Source organism: Alternaria dauci, chromosome 4 (genome assembly GCF_042100115.1).
Source record: "Alternaria dauci strain A2016 chromosome 4, whole genome shotgun sequence".
NCBI lineage: Eukaryota > Fungi > Ascomycota > Dothideomycetes > Pleosporales > Pleosporaceae > Alternaria > Alternaria dauci.
Genome location: NC_091275.1, coordinates 2,369,244 through 2,384,569, shown reverse-complemented (window position 1 = coordinate 2,384,569; position 15,326 = coordinate 2,369,244). Strand labels below are relative to the sequence as shown.

General features: G+C 52.7%; 5 protein-coding genes across 5 annotated transcripts; 2 read left to right on the top strand and 3 right to left on the bottom strand.

Moving 5' to 3' along the window:
- Positions 1-418: 418 nt before the first annotated feature.
- ACET3X_005341 (uncharacterized protein) lies at positions 419-1,037 on the bottom strand (the record flags this gene model as incomplete). Its single annotated transcript, XM_069451535.1, has 4 exons — positions 419-470; positions 521-842; positions 896-920; positions 975-1,037. The coding sequence occupies 4 exons, from the start codon at positions 1,035-1,037 to the stop codon at positions 419-421; spliced, it is 462 nt and encodes a 153-aa protein (XP_069307385.1).
- Positions 1,038-5,195: 4,158 nt separating this feature from the next.
- Positions 5,196-8,624, top strand: ACET3X_005340 (uncharacterized protein). The gene has a single exon (XM_069451534.1). It carries the CDS (start codon positions 5,239-5,241, stop codon positions 8,158-8,160), a length of 2,922 nt encoding a protein of 973 aa, XP_069307384.1. The 5' UTR covers positions 5,196-5,238; the 3' UTR covers positions 8,161-8,624.
- Positions 8,625-8,968: 344 nt separating this feature from the next.
- Positions 8,969-9,955, bottom strand: ACET3X_005339 (uncharacterized protein). The gene has a single exon (XM_069451533.1). The coding sequence runs from the start codon at positions 9,830-9,832 to the stop codon at positions 9,140-9,142; it is 693 nt and encodes a 230-aa protein (XP_069307383.1). The 5' UTR covers positions 9,833-9,955; the 3' UTR covers positions 8,969-9,139.
- Positions 9,956-11,874: 1,919 nt separating this feature from the next.
- ACET3X_005338 (uncharacterized protein) lies at positions 11,875-13,109 on the top strand (the record flags this gene model as incomplete). Its single annotated transcript, XM_069451532.1, has 3 exons — positions 11,875-11,938; positions 11,991-12,880; positions 12,984-13,109. 3 exons carry the CDS (start codon positions 11,875-11,877, stop codon positions 13,107-13,109), a joined length of 1,080 nt encoding a protein of 359 aa, XP_069307382.1.
- A 709-nt stretch (positions 13,110-13,818) lies between these two features.
- On the bottom strand, positions 13,819-15,284 carry ACET3X_005337 (uncharacterized protein; the record flags this gene model as incomplete). Its single annotated transcript, XM_069451531.1, has 2 exons — positions 13,819-14,999; positions 15,056-15,284. The coding sequence occupies 2 exons, from the start codon at positions 15,282-15,284 to the stop codon at positions 13,819-13,821; spliced, it is 1,410 nt and encodes a 469-aa protein (XP_069307381.1).
- Positions 15,285-15,326: the final 42 nt, after the last annotated feature.

The window sequence follows — 15,326 nt, the reverse complement described above, 5'->3', positions numbered from 1 at the left end:
CTTTGTAGAAAGCCCTAGAGTGGTATCGGCTCTTCCGAGCATTTGAAAGCAAGTGATGTTTAGACTCCCGGTGAAGCTATGTAGAAGACGGTCAACAAAAAATTACACACTGAACATATGTAGCGCTCTTGTTGGTTTTGTCTTTCGATACGCAGACTGAGGATAGATTCACGACTCACATAAGTTACACGTTAATCGCAACGGCCAGGCTGGGATGGGTAAATCGCCTCACCGTTGAGCGTGTTGCGTGCAGACTGGCTGTTCACAAATGGGTATAGTTGGACGGCTAACAAAGAGCGTCGGCTCGTATGCGCGGACAGGTTACGGCCCGGAGGTCGACAATGCAGCTAAGTATTGGCAACCCTTCTGGGGCAATGCGGCTTCGGATTTAGTATCCCCAGGATCGACCTGCGGCGATCTATTTGCCCTGCGCCTTCTCGTATATCCAGTCATTCAGACCTTCCCGGTTACTGCCAAAGTCAGCATGGAGCGCGCCGAGCCATCCGGTCTGCAAGCTTACCGTGCGATTTCAATAGCGTAGAACTGCATGCGGACCGCGAATATTGTGCCTTCTTGACTGTACTCCATCTTGGGGCTTGCGCGGAGCATTGTGCCGAAGTTGTAGTCCTCCACCTTCTTCTCGTACTCACTGATGAACTTGCGCCACCGCTCCTTGCCGTCCTTGCTCTTCATCTCATCCTCGTTCAATGTGGCGGATGCGTCGAATTCGGGAAAGTCCTTCTTGAGGTGTTCGTAGATCTCGTCATCGATCTTTGTGAGTCGCAGCTTGGAACCGGGTACTTTCTCGAGGATCTTCCAGTATGTTTCCATGTGCTGCACAACTAAGGGGGGAAACGTCAGACTTGTCGCAAGTAGTATGCTGCGCGCACCATACCTTTGACGGCAAACTGCTTCTCAATCTACAGACGCTGTTAGCGACCACTGTCCACCCGCCTGCTTCGCGGCGCACGTACGTCCTCGAAGTTCTCCGTCTCCTCGGGGTTGATGCTTGTGCCTAGGGGGCCGGCGAGAGACATGTTTGCGGCGTATTCGGAGCTTTGTAGGTGATCAGACGAAGGGGCTGGAGGTGCCGACAGTTAGATGAGGTGATAGTTGAACGGGGTAGGCGGTTAACGTGATGGTCTTCGCGAAAGGCCGACAAAAAATCGCGGGAACACTCCGTCATTGCCCCGCCACACATCTCACCTGCAGCGGCGCGGGGCTGACTCAACCCCAATTTTTCCCATGATGAATACCACCCTCGCATGTGATGCTTCCTTGCCAATGTCTCCAACCCTGCACGTGAGTTTGCATTGCGCAAAGGGGGACATTAGCTGATTATACTAGCATGAGTGCACTCGCGTACCCGTGACGGCACTGGCCTCTTGCGGCGCTCTGCTCATCGCCGCAGAAGGCCCCTTTCTACGCTTCCATCACGCCAAGGACTCGCGATACATATCCTCACAACGCGTCTTCAAAGCCCAAGCCATTCATGGGATACGGGTGTTTTCAGAAGAGAATGCTCATATCATTAAGCTAGTGATCTGGGGCGGAAGGCTTGTCCGCGCTCTTGAAATCCATCTTGCAGGCGAAGGTGGCGTACAGGGCTTGAGCTTGTGCCTCTCTAACATCGCGAAAGTTTCAGATTGGATTCTTGATCTTGCTCCAAGACCACAAAGGTTGGATGACGATGCCCAATATCAAAAGGCAGCCTGCGTTGCTGTCACTGCTCACAACGCATTAGTGCAGGTTCAGATTGAACAAAGGAAATCAGACATTACTCAGAATACCAAGTGCGCACACCACACATTGAGCAGCCGCGTCGAGGCTTCTTTACTGACACTCTGGTCTCAGTGGTCTTGATGTCTCTGTGTTCGACCTTACCTCCAGTTCCCGATCTATCCTCTACTCGGCCCATCTATTCTGGGAAGATCTAGATCGCGTCCTCGTTGCCGCTGGCACAGCATTTGGGGAGATAATATACTGGTCATGGTGCGATAACATCCATGATGGACCAGCTTCGCGCATTCACCGCGTCTTTCTGGGCCACGAAGGCTCCATTTTCGGCGTTCAAATTTCAAAAGAGCTGCCGAGCGAATGCTGCCAGAAGCTGAGGCGGGTAGTAGCAAGCTGCAGCGACGACCGCACAATCCGGATATGGGATGTTTCAGATGTGACTACGAGTGCGACAACTTCGGAGGCTGATGACGATGACCTGGATGTTACAAGGACGCGTCATACCGGCTTCACCAACGAAGCTTTCGACTCACACGAGTTTAATAGCTCAAGCTGTCTCGCCATTGGATGGGGACATCTCTCGCGCGTTTGGTCGGTTCGCTTTCTCGAAGCATCCCCATGCAGTGGATCATTGTTTCTCCAATCTGCTGGTGAAGATGCCACTGCAAGAACGTGGGAACTTACGCCAAACCCTGAAGACAGCGCAACCTTCCCCTATAAGCTGCTGGAACTTGACTGCGCTGCGCACCATAGCGGAAAGAACCTGTGGTCTTCAATCGTCTCTGATATCTCCACTGGAGTCCAGCAGGTTATTGCTGGTGGTTCTGATAGTAAAGTCACGGCTACCCCAATCACTCGCGTCTTGCAAGCAGAGACAAATCTCCGTGGTATGATCGCTGAGTATACCGTAAATGACATATTGTCATTGGCGCAGGGGGCTGGAACAGAGTTTGACACGACTAGACCGGCGCAGCCCCCAAAATCTTCAAAGAAAGCAGAGTTCTTCAGGAGCTACTGCTTTGTGGACGAGACCTCATTCTTGCTTACCACGAATTGCGGGAATGTGCTTGTCGGTACATTATCATCCAGCAAGATTCCTAGCGAATCAAGTCTCCTTTCAAATTCGACACTACTTGACCGACTAGACGACTTGTCTGGCTACTCGGTTTGTACGAGTGGATCTCGTCATGGTATCGCTTATGTTGCCGGTGGCAGCGGCAATATCTATGTCTATAGTAGGAGTTCAGCTACCTTTACAAGACTCCATGCCATTGGCAGTAAAGTCGGAGACATCTTCGCTGCTGAGCTGACAGGCTCTGACTTTCCAAGTTCGACAGCTTTACTTGTAACCCTTGTTGGTCAAGGCGAAGCGCGACTATTATATGTTGATCCTGATTGCAGCACAAATATTCTAAGAGTCGTACCCATCCCTGTCGCAGAATCCTCCACTGGTTCCGTCATCACCAGCATGACATGCGCGAGGGAATCTGGCAGAGATTTTCTTATCGTTGGGTTCCGACGTGGATCGATTGCGTTGTTTGATATCCATAAAGACGACGAGGGTAAGGATGAGGCTACCTTGCTAAGAGTCATTGACAAAGCCCATGGGGGAGAAGCAGTTACTTCGCTTACATGGCGGCCCTCATCCGAAGCTGCTACGCTTGGTCATCTGTTCTCGGTAGGAAGAGATGGACGTCTTAGTGTGCATCAAATTGATTCATCTGCGAATACAGTCGAAGTGGTACACGACCTTGCGCTCCCATTCGGACCCAACATCGAAGGGTTGTACTTCCAGGATGGCCGACTTTTCATACACGGTTTCTCAAGCAAGAAATGGTACCTCTACGACGTCACTAACGAAGAGGAGGTCATGAGCATCGACACTGGAGGCGCGCATAGAAGTTGGGCCTTCCGATCGCATTCGTCTATTGGAGGTACCCTCGTGTGGACACGAGCTTCTAGTATGCACATATCCAGTCAGAACGGAGCAAATCATGCTGTCATTCGATCAGGAGGACATGGGCGTGAGATCAAGGCAGTAGCAGTTTCACCACAAGGTGACAGCAGATCTCGTAAGCTCATCGCTACCGGCGCTGAGGATACCGATATCAAGGTCTTCCAGTACGCTGAGAACGACTTGGCTTGCCGAAGGACTATTCGCAAGCACACTACAGGCATTCAGCATCTGCAGTGGTCGCATGATGCTAAATATCTGTTCAGCAGTGGTGGCTGTGAAGAATGTAAGACGCCTGCTGAATCATACAACCATGTCACTTACTCTCCTTGCAGTCTACGTATGGCGGATTAGTGACTTGCCGACATCTGCTCTCGATATTGGAGTAGTGTGCGAACACGTATACGTGCCAGAAAGTGAGCATGCAGACTTGAGACTCATGTCGTTTGATGTAATCACGTCGGGGTCTGCACACAGCATTGCAATGGCATTCTCGGACTCTAGCATCAAGGTGAACTAGTTTCCGTACTCATGATATCACAAAGCACTGACACAGACAAGGTTTACCGTTTCGACCCTACTGCTACTCTGAAGTGGCAGCCTCTTGCAAAAGGCTTATACTTCACATCCTGCTTGACGCAATGCATATTTCTTTCCAAATCGAAGGTCTTGACGGCTGGTACAGATGGCCATGCTGTGATATGGCCGCTACCAACCGAGGCGGAACAATTGTCGGGCGATTTTTCAGAACCGGTCCATCAGTTGACATGGCACCATCCAGCAAGGATACACCAGAACTCGTCGAAGACCATGGCATGCCATTCCGTCGATGCGGACACTTGGCTGATCGTATCTGGTGGAGATGATGGCAGCCTGGCATGTATACTCGCACGGTCTGCATCTTCGCACTCGCCGACTTCGCCTGCGACTTCTTATGCTTCGCCACCAATCCTCGTCAGCCGTGCACATGGCTCTGCAGTAACATCGTGCAGTCTCTTTAGGCACAAATCACGCATCCTCCTTGTCACATCAGGAAACGACGAGTGGGTCAGACTGTGGGAGATTATTCTTCGCAAGAGTGAGGATGAAGTCGGACGTGATACTTTAGCAGAGCCTGAAGATGCTTTGGTGGTGCAGAGGCTGAGCAAAATCAAGACGAATGTTGCAGATGTGTCGAGCATGGCTGTGCTTGATGAAGGAGGTGATGTTACGGACGCGAGGGTTCTGATCTGCGGAGTTGGTATGGAAGTTATACGCATAGCTGTGTGAAGCGATGAACGGGACAGGCCGAGTATATAGATTAGCCATTGTTATCCTCCGCATTCGAGCGTTATCGAAGATGGTCCCTAGATTGCCCTGCCGCTGCACGGAGGCGGCCATTGGTCGCTAAGCGATCGTTGCTGGGACAACAGGTGGCCGGATATGGCTAGTGTGTGTTCGCGCTTTGACAACACAACACGGCAAGCACGTCCACAAGCTCGACTGAACCTGTCTCACACCAGATCGACAACGACACACGACGACGACAGCGAACACGGACAAACATCATGGTCGCTACACGTCGCGGTGCGAAGAAGGCCCCAGAGGTCGCCTCTGCGCCCTCCAACACACTCAACGCCCCTCCCAAACGCGGCGGCAGGAGGAAGGCAGCCGAGGACATCGATGAGCTCGCGCCTTCCCCGATCAAATCCACAAAGACAACCGCCGTGAAGCGCAAGGCAAAGGCCGAGCCTGAAGACGCCGAGCCGCCCATGGCTAAGAAGACGGTCGCAACAAAGGCGGCGCGCACAGTCAAGGTCCAGACGAAAGCTGCACCTGCACCTGCCCCGGCAACAAGAGCGACGCGCGGTCGCAAGGCCGAGGAGCCCGCCGCCTCAGAAGAGCTCGCCACTATCGAAGAAGCGCCCAAGCCAGCAGCCACTCGCACACGCAAGATCGCAGCAGTAAAGCAGGCGCCTGCCCCCAAACCTCAGAAGCCTGTTGTTGCCGAAGAGGCTCCTCTCGATGAGGCACCCAAGCCAGCAGCCAGGATACGCAAAGCACCGGTGCCCGTGAAGAAGGCGCCCGCTACCAAGAAGAGCGAGCCTGTTGCCACCGAAAAGACCACCGCTGGTGAGCCGGCTAAACCAGCAACCCGAACCCGCAAGCCACCGGTACCCAAAGCATCGGCATCCGCTCCCGCTCCCGTCATCGCACCCAGAGTCACACGTGGTCGCAATGCCCCGGCAGTTTCACAAGAGTCGCCTCTCAAGGCACCAGCCCGCAAGCCTACAAAGAAGGTCGCTGCTGTTCCCAAGGCGGAAGCTGAACCCGAGGTTGTTATTGAAGCAGCGGAAGAGCCAATTGTCGAGGCTGTTGAAGGGCCAATTATTGAGGCCGTCAAAGAGCCACTCGTAGAGACTGTCGAAGAGCCACTCGTCGAGACAGCTGAAGACACAGTCATGGAGGTGGCAGAAGAGCCAGCCACCGACGCAGTTGAGCAGCCAGTCATTGCGGTGGTTGACGAGCCAGTCATGGAAGTGATTGAAGAACCAGTCGTCGAACCTGTCGAGCAGCCTTTTGCAGAGTTTCCTGGCTACCCTACAACACCCACACACATCCCTGCCCCGATGACCTCTAGGGAAGCCATCGCTGAACTTCCAGGCTACCCGACTACACCATCCCATATAGTCGCGCCTCTGTCGAACAAGGAGGGTCTTGCAGAACTCGCGGGATACCCCACGACGCCTGCGCACATCACTGCACCCGTCGCAGCTGTCACCGAGGAGAACGATGTTGATGTCGTCGAACATGAATACAATGACGTCGCCATGGAGGACGTTGAGGATAACGAACCGGCAGAGCAAGCTGAGGCCTGCCAGGCTTCAACGGCTGCTGAGACTGAGGAACATGCCATGGCAGAGGTGTCGGAAGGTCCTCAGCACGTAGAGTACGCTCATCTCGAAGAGAAGGAAAACTGCGAGGGGCTCGAGGCTGCGGCGGACGCGTCCACACCCGTAGCGGAGATCCTTGCATCTGCCCAGTCTGATACCTCCAACTACGGCGCTATACCCGTAGAGGAGTCGACCGCCGACGCTCCCGGCACTCCCTCTTCCCAGATTGTGCGTGGTATGACCAACCAAGAAGCATTCGAGGAGCTTCCTGCCGCATACCCCACCACACAAACTCACATCTCCGCTCCTGTCACTTCCAAGGCAGCATTGGCCGAGCTTCCAGATTACCCCAAGACACCTGCCCACATCACTGCTCCTGTTACCTCCAAAGCAGCATTGGCCGAGCTCCCGGATTACCCCAAGACTCCTGCTCATATCAAGGCACCAATGACTCCTCGCCGCGCTCTTGCTGAGTTGCCCGACTATCCTACCACACCAAGCTTAGCGCTCGAGGCTGCTCTGCAGGAAGAGATCACCAGGTCAGTCAAGAAGCAGACACCGTCGCCTCTGAGATATCCAACTCTCAAGAATGATTCATTCGAGCTTGAGGAGCCGAGCGAGATTGCCGACATCAGCGAGGTCACTGAGGCTAGTGAAGTCAGTGAGATTGCTGTTGCGCATACCACAATTGAACCTTCTCCGTTCGTAACCAGGCCCATGGTGCAACTGGCACCACTCAAACTCGCCCCTACTTTCGCAGCACCCGAGCCAGCATCACCTAAGAAGTCCGCGCTGCGGTCACCTCAGAAGGTCAAGGACGCTAAGACTCCGAAGAAGACTGTTGCTTGGACCGATGTTCATGCGGACGAGAGCGATCTATTCCTTTACGACGGCATTCTTCAGGGTACGGTGTTCTACGTCGACGTCACAAGCAACGGCAGGGAGCAAAACTTCCTCTTCCGTAGTCTACTCGAGGATCTTGGCGCGAAGGTAGTCCAGGATATATCACACGCGTCACTGAGCCACGTTCTCTTCAAGGATGGAAGCATGTCCACACTGGAGAAGTGCCTTGAGAGCAAGGGGGCCATTAAGTGTGTCAACGTTGGGTGGGTGCTGGACAGCGAGTCGAACAAGAAGCGTATGGACGAAGAACATTATCTGGTTGATCTCTCGGTAGCGAAGCCGGAAACTCCTCTTCCTACAACCGCCGCGAAGCCCTTCACGCCGTTCAAGACCCCTTCCAAGTACGCGCTTCCACCTTCATCTCAGTGCAAGATGCCCAGCACACCGACAAGCTCCGAGTTCGATCGCTCTTTCAACGACGATAAAGAAAATTGTGAGGTTGGCATGTTCTTCGACAACGACAAGAGCCCTCTCGCACCTCGCACTGCTCCTATCAAGAAGTCATCTTTCCTGTTCAGCAAGTCAGCAATCAAGACCCCGTCCAAGTCCATCTTCCTTGGAGCTACGCCCTCGAAACCATCTTTCTCGGCTGTCAAGCCTGCTCCTCAGGCCTTCACTACTGTCAAGAAGCGCCCCGCAGAGTCGTCCTTCTTCGGCTCCCTTGGCCCACCCAGGAAGCTGCGTCTCTTCTAGTTGGCCCGTCAATGATTGTTAGTCTTAGATGGACCTTTTTGTTTACGGAGTTTGGCAGATCATGAGTGCATTGGGTGGTGTGTATCGGATACGGTGTTTTGTGTCTTCTTTGCAAGGTCTTAGTCGTGCTGTTGCCATTCCTGTTCGCTCTTCGCCGCGGCTTGAAGGTTTCTATTGAGTGCTGCCTCCCCGTAAGGGTTGGCCTTCGTAGAAACCCAACATAGCCAGGTGAGGGGCGGGCTAGTGGCATCTCTGCATACTTTGGCTCGTGCTTGTTTCTTGTCTTTTTCCTGGTAGTGCACATGGTTAGATGGGGGTCTGCGTATCATGGATGGACGATACTGTACGTTACAGTTGTGCATTTTTGGCGTTACTGGGTTCATCAATACTCTCCAATGGAGATGATCATGGATGGAGGTTGAATCACTTACTTTATCTTGTCTCGATCGAATGCGAATGACAACACGAATACTTGACACTGTTGTTCTCTGAAAGATGCCTGTGATATCTGGTCTGCTAATAGTGCGGTCGGTAGGTAATGAAGAGGGTGCCATTCAATGCCCGTTGTCTAGAACACAGCGAGTACATGCTACACAAGGGAAGAATCGAACACCCTACTAAGCAACTGTGGGGAGATTAATTAACCTTCCTCTATAAAGTAATACTCTACCTAGGCATCTATAGGAGATTAATCAATCATCTACTATATAGCAATACTCTACCTGGGTGAATACAGAGGTGGCGTTCAAATTTTCCCTTATAGAACATGCAAGAATATGTTCAACGAGTATGGGTATGACCGAAACTTTCGACTACTAATCAATTGCTGTTGAGGGTATAAATCTAAGCTCTCGAAACTACATACGCAACGCACAAACGAAAGATGAAACACTGTCTATCGCAACGCCTGACCCATACCCGAAGCACCGACTACCAAGGAAATACAGTATCATGCGACCAACTCTCAGCCAGACCCTTCCTAATCATCGCCCATGACAATCCTCTTCCTCCTCCAGCCACTCAACGGCTTGGTGCTCTCCCTCTCAACCTCCCTTGCAGCAACTCTGTGGTAAGTCCTCCACTTCTCCTCCTCAATCTCCCTCTCCTTCTCTTCATAAGAATCGCCCCAGAAACTATCTCGGCGCGTTCGGCTCCGCTCGCGAGAAGTAGAGCGCTCGCGAGACTCCCATCGCTCGTCGACCCACCACTTATCGGTACGATTAACCGAGTCGTAAGTGGGTGAAAGCAGAGAGGAAGCGTGATGGTGGTGGTGATGAGAAGAGTGTGGACGGCCGAATCTGGCATTGATACTCAAGTGGAAGTCGCGATCTTCAGGCTCGGAAGAAGCGGGGCGGTCGGAGGAGTATCTGTATGTGCGTCTTGTTTCGTAGCCGCGAAGTCTGTCGTCGTCATCGGTATGGTTGTGGCGGTTGTCTGTGACGATGTTGTAGCGCTCGAGTTGGGAGGGTTGATCGCGGACTGTCAGGGCGCGAGATAGCTTGGCTGGCTTCTGGTTGGTGGAGTAGGGGTAGTCGTCGGCATCGTCAAGATCAGAGAGCGTGATGCTGCGACGGCGTTTGGAGTCGCGACGCGCGAGGGGACGGGTGTAGTAGTTATCGTAGTCTGGGGTGCGCTCGCGGGTGCGGGTGCGGGTTAGGTGAAGGTAAGACATTGTTGGTTGCCTTGTGAGGCTGATGGTCTTGGATGATAGTCGAAGGTGCGAATGCAATGGAACTGTCGAACAGGATGATTGCCTTGTAGTGTAGTTGGGTCGCAAGTACTTATACTCTGTAGATTGAGAACCGGGCAACCAAAACCGCTGCCCTGACCAACCCTCTATATACCATACGACCAGATGTCTCAATTGCCTAGGAAAACATTGTAACGACATCACGTCTGGTGAGCACGGCCTCAATGCACCCCGGGAACACCCAACGTGCTGCGCCTCCTTCTGCGGCTCGAGGAGTGGCTGGTGCAAATCTTTACGTGATATGATTGGCTGCGCCCACCATTGGCGCGTCCCGCATGAACGATACTTTACCGATGAGTTCCTGACCGCCAGAACAGTGAGGCTTAAAACTCCTCTTGCGTAGATGCGTGACCCTGACGGCCCCCGCGGTGTGTATCATGGAGGGGTCATGACAGCTGAAGTTGCGGTCGCCACCGTGCGGCTGTGACAATGTGGACGTGCGGGGGCCGGGAACGCGACGGTGAACGATAGAGTGTGTGTAATCAACAAATGATAGTGTAGCGGGTACCTGCCGTCGTTGAGATGGATGCCTATGGAGATACGTCATTGTGTTCTGATGTGTTCGCCGATCTTAGGTCGCTGGCGTTCATGGATACTTCCCCGGTTGGAGCTCACGGCGCTGCGAAGGTCATGCGCTCTGGATGAATCATAGTCAGGACCAGAGGCGTCTTTTCCAAGTTGGTCCAAGGCGGAGGCTGGTTGATGAACGTGACTGTTGATGCGACTGTACTGCTGTTGACAGAGGCGCGCTGATGGGCATGACCCTGTTGTGGACATTTTCAAGCCTCACCCTACATGGCCCATAAACTCTGCTATCGTTACCTATGGGGCTGCGCAGTCGCGCGTTACGGTCATCCGACTATCATAGTGTCAAGCTCAGGAGACCGACAATGAGAACAACTAAGCCATTGACTAGTGCCTGACCAAGCACATGGAGAATCTTTCGCGTCCAGGCCATACAAGGGAAAGATTGAACACCCTACTAGGCAACCACAGAGAGCAATTATTCTCTTCGCTTATATGGCGATACTTTAGGCGACTACAGGGGTGGTATTCAATTTTCCCCTTGTATAGCGTGCGTCTGACCTCTAGTGTGGAACATGCTGCCTGGAAGATGTCATTGAAACCTGGCTGCGCCGGTCATGTTATCTGTCGAGTTTCGTTCTGGTTCTCACACACTGCCTTCGTCCTCCATCTTCACCCGCCCTCTTGTTCCTTGTCCGGACAGCTCGTGTGTCTTCTCGCAGAGTCTTCGTCTTCGCTTGAACAGCCACAGTCAAAGCGCAAGCAGACTGTGAACGAAGATGAATTTTACGCGGCTGATGACACGGTCTGCTGGCTGGTCCTGGATGACGACGTATACGCGGATGTCGTTTGGAGACGTGTCGGTGGGGTGCGCGGTGCATACAGGAACGACGGTTGACAACACCGTGTACCTCTTGTAGAGCTAGCCGAGACAGTTGGATGCTATCGAGCCCATTTCTCCACATTGGCGGTAGAGGCGCGTATAGAACATAAAGCATCGAACCTTGGGGGCGAAAGGATTCAGGTGCCGATTAATCATAACGCGATCCCTGTTTCGCGATAGAAGACGCATGTCATCTGAAATGGCAGCAACATAGGGCAGGTGTTTGTTTTAGTGCTGACAGGCATTCGGGAAAACTGTAGAGAATATGGGTACGCGTAATAGAAACCATGCTGTTGTTGGTTGTGATGTTGTAGTTGACCACTGCATGAGACTTCGGAGATTGTGACAACGCCCGGCAGTGCTTGGCATGTGATTGCGCACCTAGACGCGCCACCGTCTCTCTTCGCTAGCCACGATGAGGCCTTCCCTGCTGCACAGCTTGCGAACTTATTCACTTGGAGACATGGCGGGACATAAGGGGCCTCAGCGTTTGAGCGCATTGGATGCTCTCGTTGTTTTCTCCTGCATGCCAGATTGACAGCAGTAGCACATCGACATGTTCCTTCCATCGGAGCTCTTGACACTCTTCTTCCTGGCGAATGGCGCAGCGGCTGTCCCTCGTATGCAACTGACACCGAGTCAACTCAAGAGAAGTAGGCTGACTTGAAACAGAGCTCTCTTCACTACCGAACGTCACCGAAACTGCTCCCAGCGAACAGGCGATCGTATCTATCCCGACAGAGCCAGCAGGGACGGTTGACGCCGCGGCCACGGACGGTGTGCACCTAGACAGGGGAGACGGACTTGTAGAATTGGATCCATGTCATCCTGCGGTGACGGATCAATGTTGTGTTATAGATCCGGCTGCTTGTAATGAGGGCACTATCGTTGGGGTCACGCCTGCGCTTCCGACTGCAACAGGTTGGGGGGAAACCGACCCAGCTACCGATCGTCTCGTGACCTTGATTACGACTGAGACGACCTTTACCACCGTTCGGCCGACAATTCTCAACATCGAGACAAACATGGTAGAGGATGGGCTCGCTCTGGGCGATGCTACTCGAGCGAGTGGGGACAACAATGTACAGTCGTTCTCAGTCACGGCAGCGAATACAGTCCGTTCTTCGAACACAGCTGGGCAATCCGGTGACAACACATTGGGAGGAGACGCCCCCAGTGTTACAGGAACGACGTCGCAACAGACAGGGCAGAACAGTCTCCTGCTGAACATTGTCTCCCAGCTTGGTGGCGCACCATCGAATAGTCAGCCCGCATTTCCAACCGCCAATAGCCTCGGCCAAACTATCGCGCTTACAAGTGATGACAACGGAGAGGGCGGTGCTTCAGCGCAGCCAGCAACTCCTCCCAATTCTGATGTTCTGAGAGCTACGAATAAAGCGTCGTCTCCGCAGGTAACACCAACAGTGGGCACTGGCTACCTCACAGTAGAAGGATCATGGATAGTAACACTTACGCCTGGCCTTTCTATCAATCTAGGAGGCAACATACATCCCACGATGCTAGAAATGACAACAGACGCCACAGGTAACACGTTAGTCACGGTTAGTTCAAGCGGGACTGCTGTTACTGCCACTGCGTGTCGCACTTACTACCATGACCGTGCCCAAATCTGGCTTCGTAGCAAGTATCACCGACTCTGCACAGTCGGGCGAGCAAAGTACCAGACCAGCCACTACCTCCAGCAAGGGAGCTGGTGCTGACCGGATAAGCAAGCCTGAGTGGTGGGCGGGTGCTGACTTCGGCATACTGGGCTTCGGTGCACTATCATAGCAGTAACTTCTGAGATCATGCTACTTTGACATGGTAATATCAAGTATATAAAGATTCACGGCAATGTTCCAAGTCACATGCTAAGCTCTCGTGAATATCCCAGCCTCCGGCGTGCCCCGCTATATATTTCACCGAAACTGTGTCCGAGCTCTTCGTCCTCTTCTCTGCAACTGCCACGTACCTCTGCTCGCTTTACCCAAAGCTCAAAGAAACGAAATTCTCTGCTACGCCCCGCCCTTCCAGAACCCCATCCGAGAAACCCGAACACCGGCTATAGCACGAGCAGCATGTCTTCTGACACCGACAAGTCCAAAATAACCACCACCTATAAAGCGGCCAAGGACTTGGGTTTCCATAGTTTCAAAGCTTTCCTGGAGTCGTATGGGTTGAGAGTCTGGGAGATGGACGACGTGGAAGAGGGCAAGGCGATCATGAGGGCCATGGGCTACAATGTGTCTTGAATCGTTGCAACTCGAAGCTTCTGCGGGATTTCATCTTATGGGAAGCAGAAGCTTGGATCCAAAAGACCATGGAAGAGCTGTTGAGAATAATATGCAAAGTGAGGGGCGCTGAAGGAGCTTATATCGATATGGTTGAACGTGGTATCTGATTATTCGTCGCTAGAACTGAACGACGTACAAATACGCTTTCAAGTCATGAAATTGATTATTCATGTGTCAAAAGTAGACATTAATATCGCTATGGACGATTATTGGATCTTTGTTGCATTCATTGCCTGCACCCATGGCTTCCAGAACTCCTCGATACCGCGCTCATAGTTCCAGCCCGTCCAGTTGTAATTTGTCATACCCCAGGTATCAGGAAATCCTTGCACTCCTGATCTGATTCTGTATGAACCAGCGATAGACCACATCATCCAGCTAACGTCGTTGTCGATGGTGTATTCCTTCAGACAGTTCTGCAGAGTGTTGTTGAAGAGCGTTTCGTCCTGCGCACTGCCAAATTCGCTCAGAATGACGGGTGTTTCACGGACAGCCTTCGGGCAGTCTCCGGTGATGTCGCAGGCGGCTGGTGCGTCGATACCTAGGGCATTGAAGCCGTTGCGATAGAAGTTTGCCTTGACAATATCGCAGGTTCCCGTGTCGATATCCTCGCTCATGCTGTAGAGATGAAGTTCCCAGACGAGCTTGTCGGCCCATGGATGATCATCGAGATTGAAATATACTGGCTCCCTCCTTGCCGCATCTCTGATCGCTGTGCATTTGTAGCAAGGGGCAGTAAGGATGTTCTTACCGCTAGTTAGGGCTGACAGATCTTGTCCATACTGCATGCCACCCCAGAGGATAAGAATATCGGGGTTGGCCTCGTGGATTGCGTCAGCCCCAGCGGTCATATTGCCTACGAGCGTATCCCAGTTGTAGTAGAGGTTCGTGACATTCCAAGACTCGCGCAACTCATTGCGGAGCGACATGCTGACTACGTTTGGGTGGTCCTTTGCCCAATTGGCAACGTAGGAAAGACCGCGACGCCAATGTGTTGCGTTGAAATGGAGGTCGTCGAACCAAGCGGTACCATCGATGTGCGAGCAGCACCACTGCGCCTTTCCTGTGTGCACATCTGGACTAATGAAGATGCCCTTTGTAGCAGCAATGCGCGCAATATCGCTCCAGATCTCGAAACGGGTGGTCTGAGCAGTCCAGCCGGGGTTCTTCGCAATGATCTCGTTCGTGACTTTGGTACCGTTGACATATCCAAGGGAATTAATGAGTCCAACTTCGAGCGGGACATCAACGCCATCCCTATCGTAAACTTGGTCGATCATCTCGATAGCATAGCCCATGCGGATATAGTTGAAGCCAACACCCGCGATATCATCAAGAATCTCTTCTGCCGACGCCCACTCAAGCCCTTCGGGAATCATAGACTCGCCTATAGAGCATGTTAGTCAATGTCTACATACTGTTCAGTTGATGCTTGTGACATACCGCTCATAGGCCAGTTAACGCCTGCCCAAGTTGTCTTTTGACCATTGCTATCAACAATGTCTCGGCCTCGGGTACTGTATGGGCCATTGAAAGACAGAGACGTGCTGTTTGTGGCCTGTCGACGCGCATTGTATTGGAAAGCAGTGTTGCTGGAGACTCCAGGCAGATAGCCAGCCGAGACGACAGTAGCAGCAAGTGCTGTACTAAGCAAAACACGTGGTCCCAGCATGATTAGAGGATGAAATGACGCTTCGTGGGATGCGGGATAGGA

Bases quoted from the DNA above. Each gene is read 5' to 3' on its own strand.
- ACET3X_005340 (XM_069451534.1), top strand. From the start codon at position 5,239: ATGGTCGCTACACGTCGCGGTGCGAAGAAGGCCCCAGAGGTCGCCTCT.
- ACET3X_005339 (XM_069451533.1), bottom strand. From the start codon at position 9,832: ATGTCTTACCTTCACCTAACCCGCACCCGCACCCGCGAGCGCACCCCA.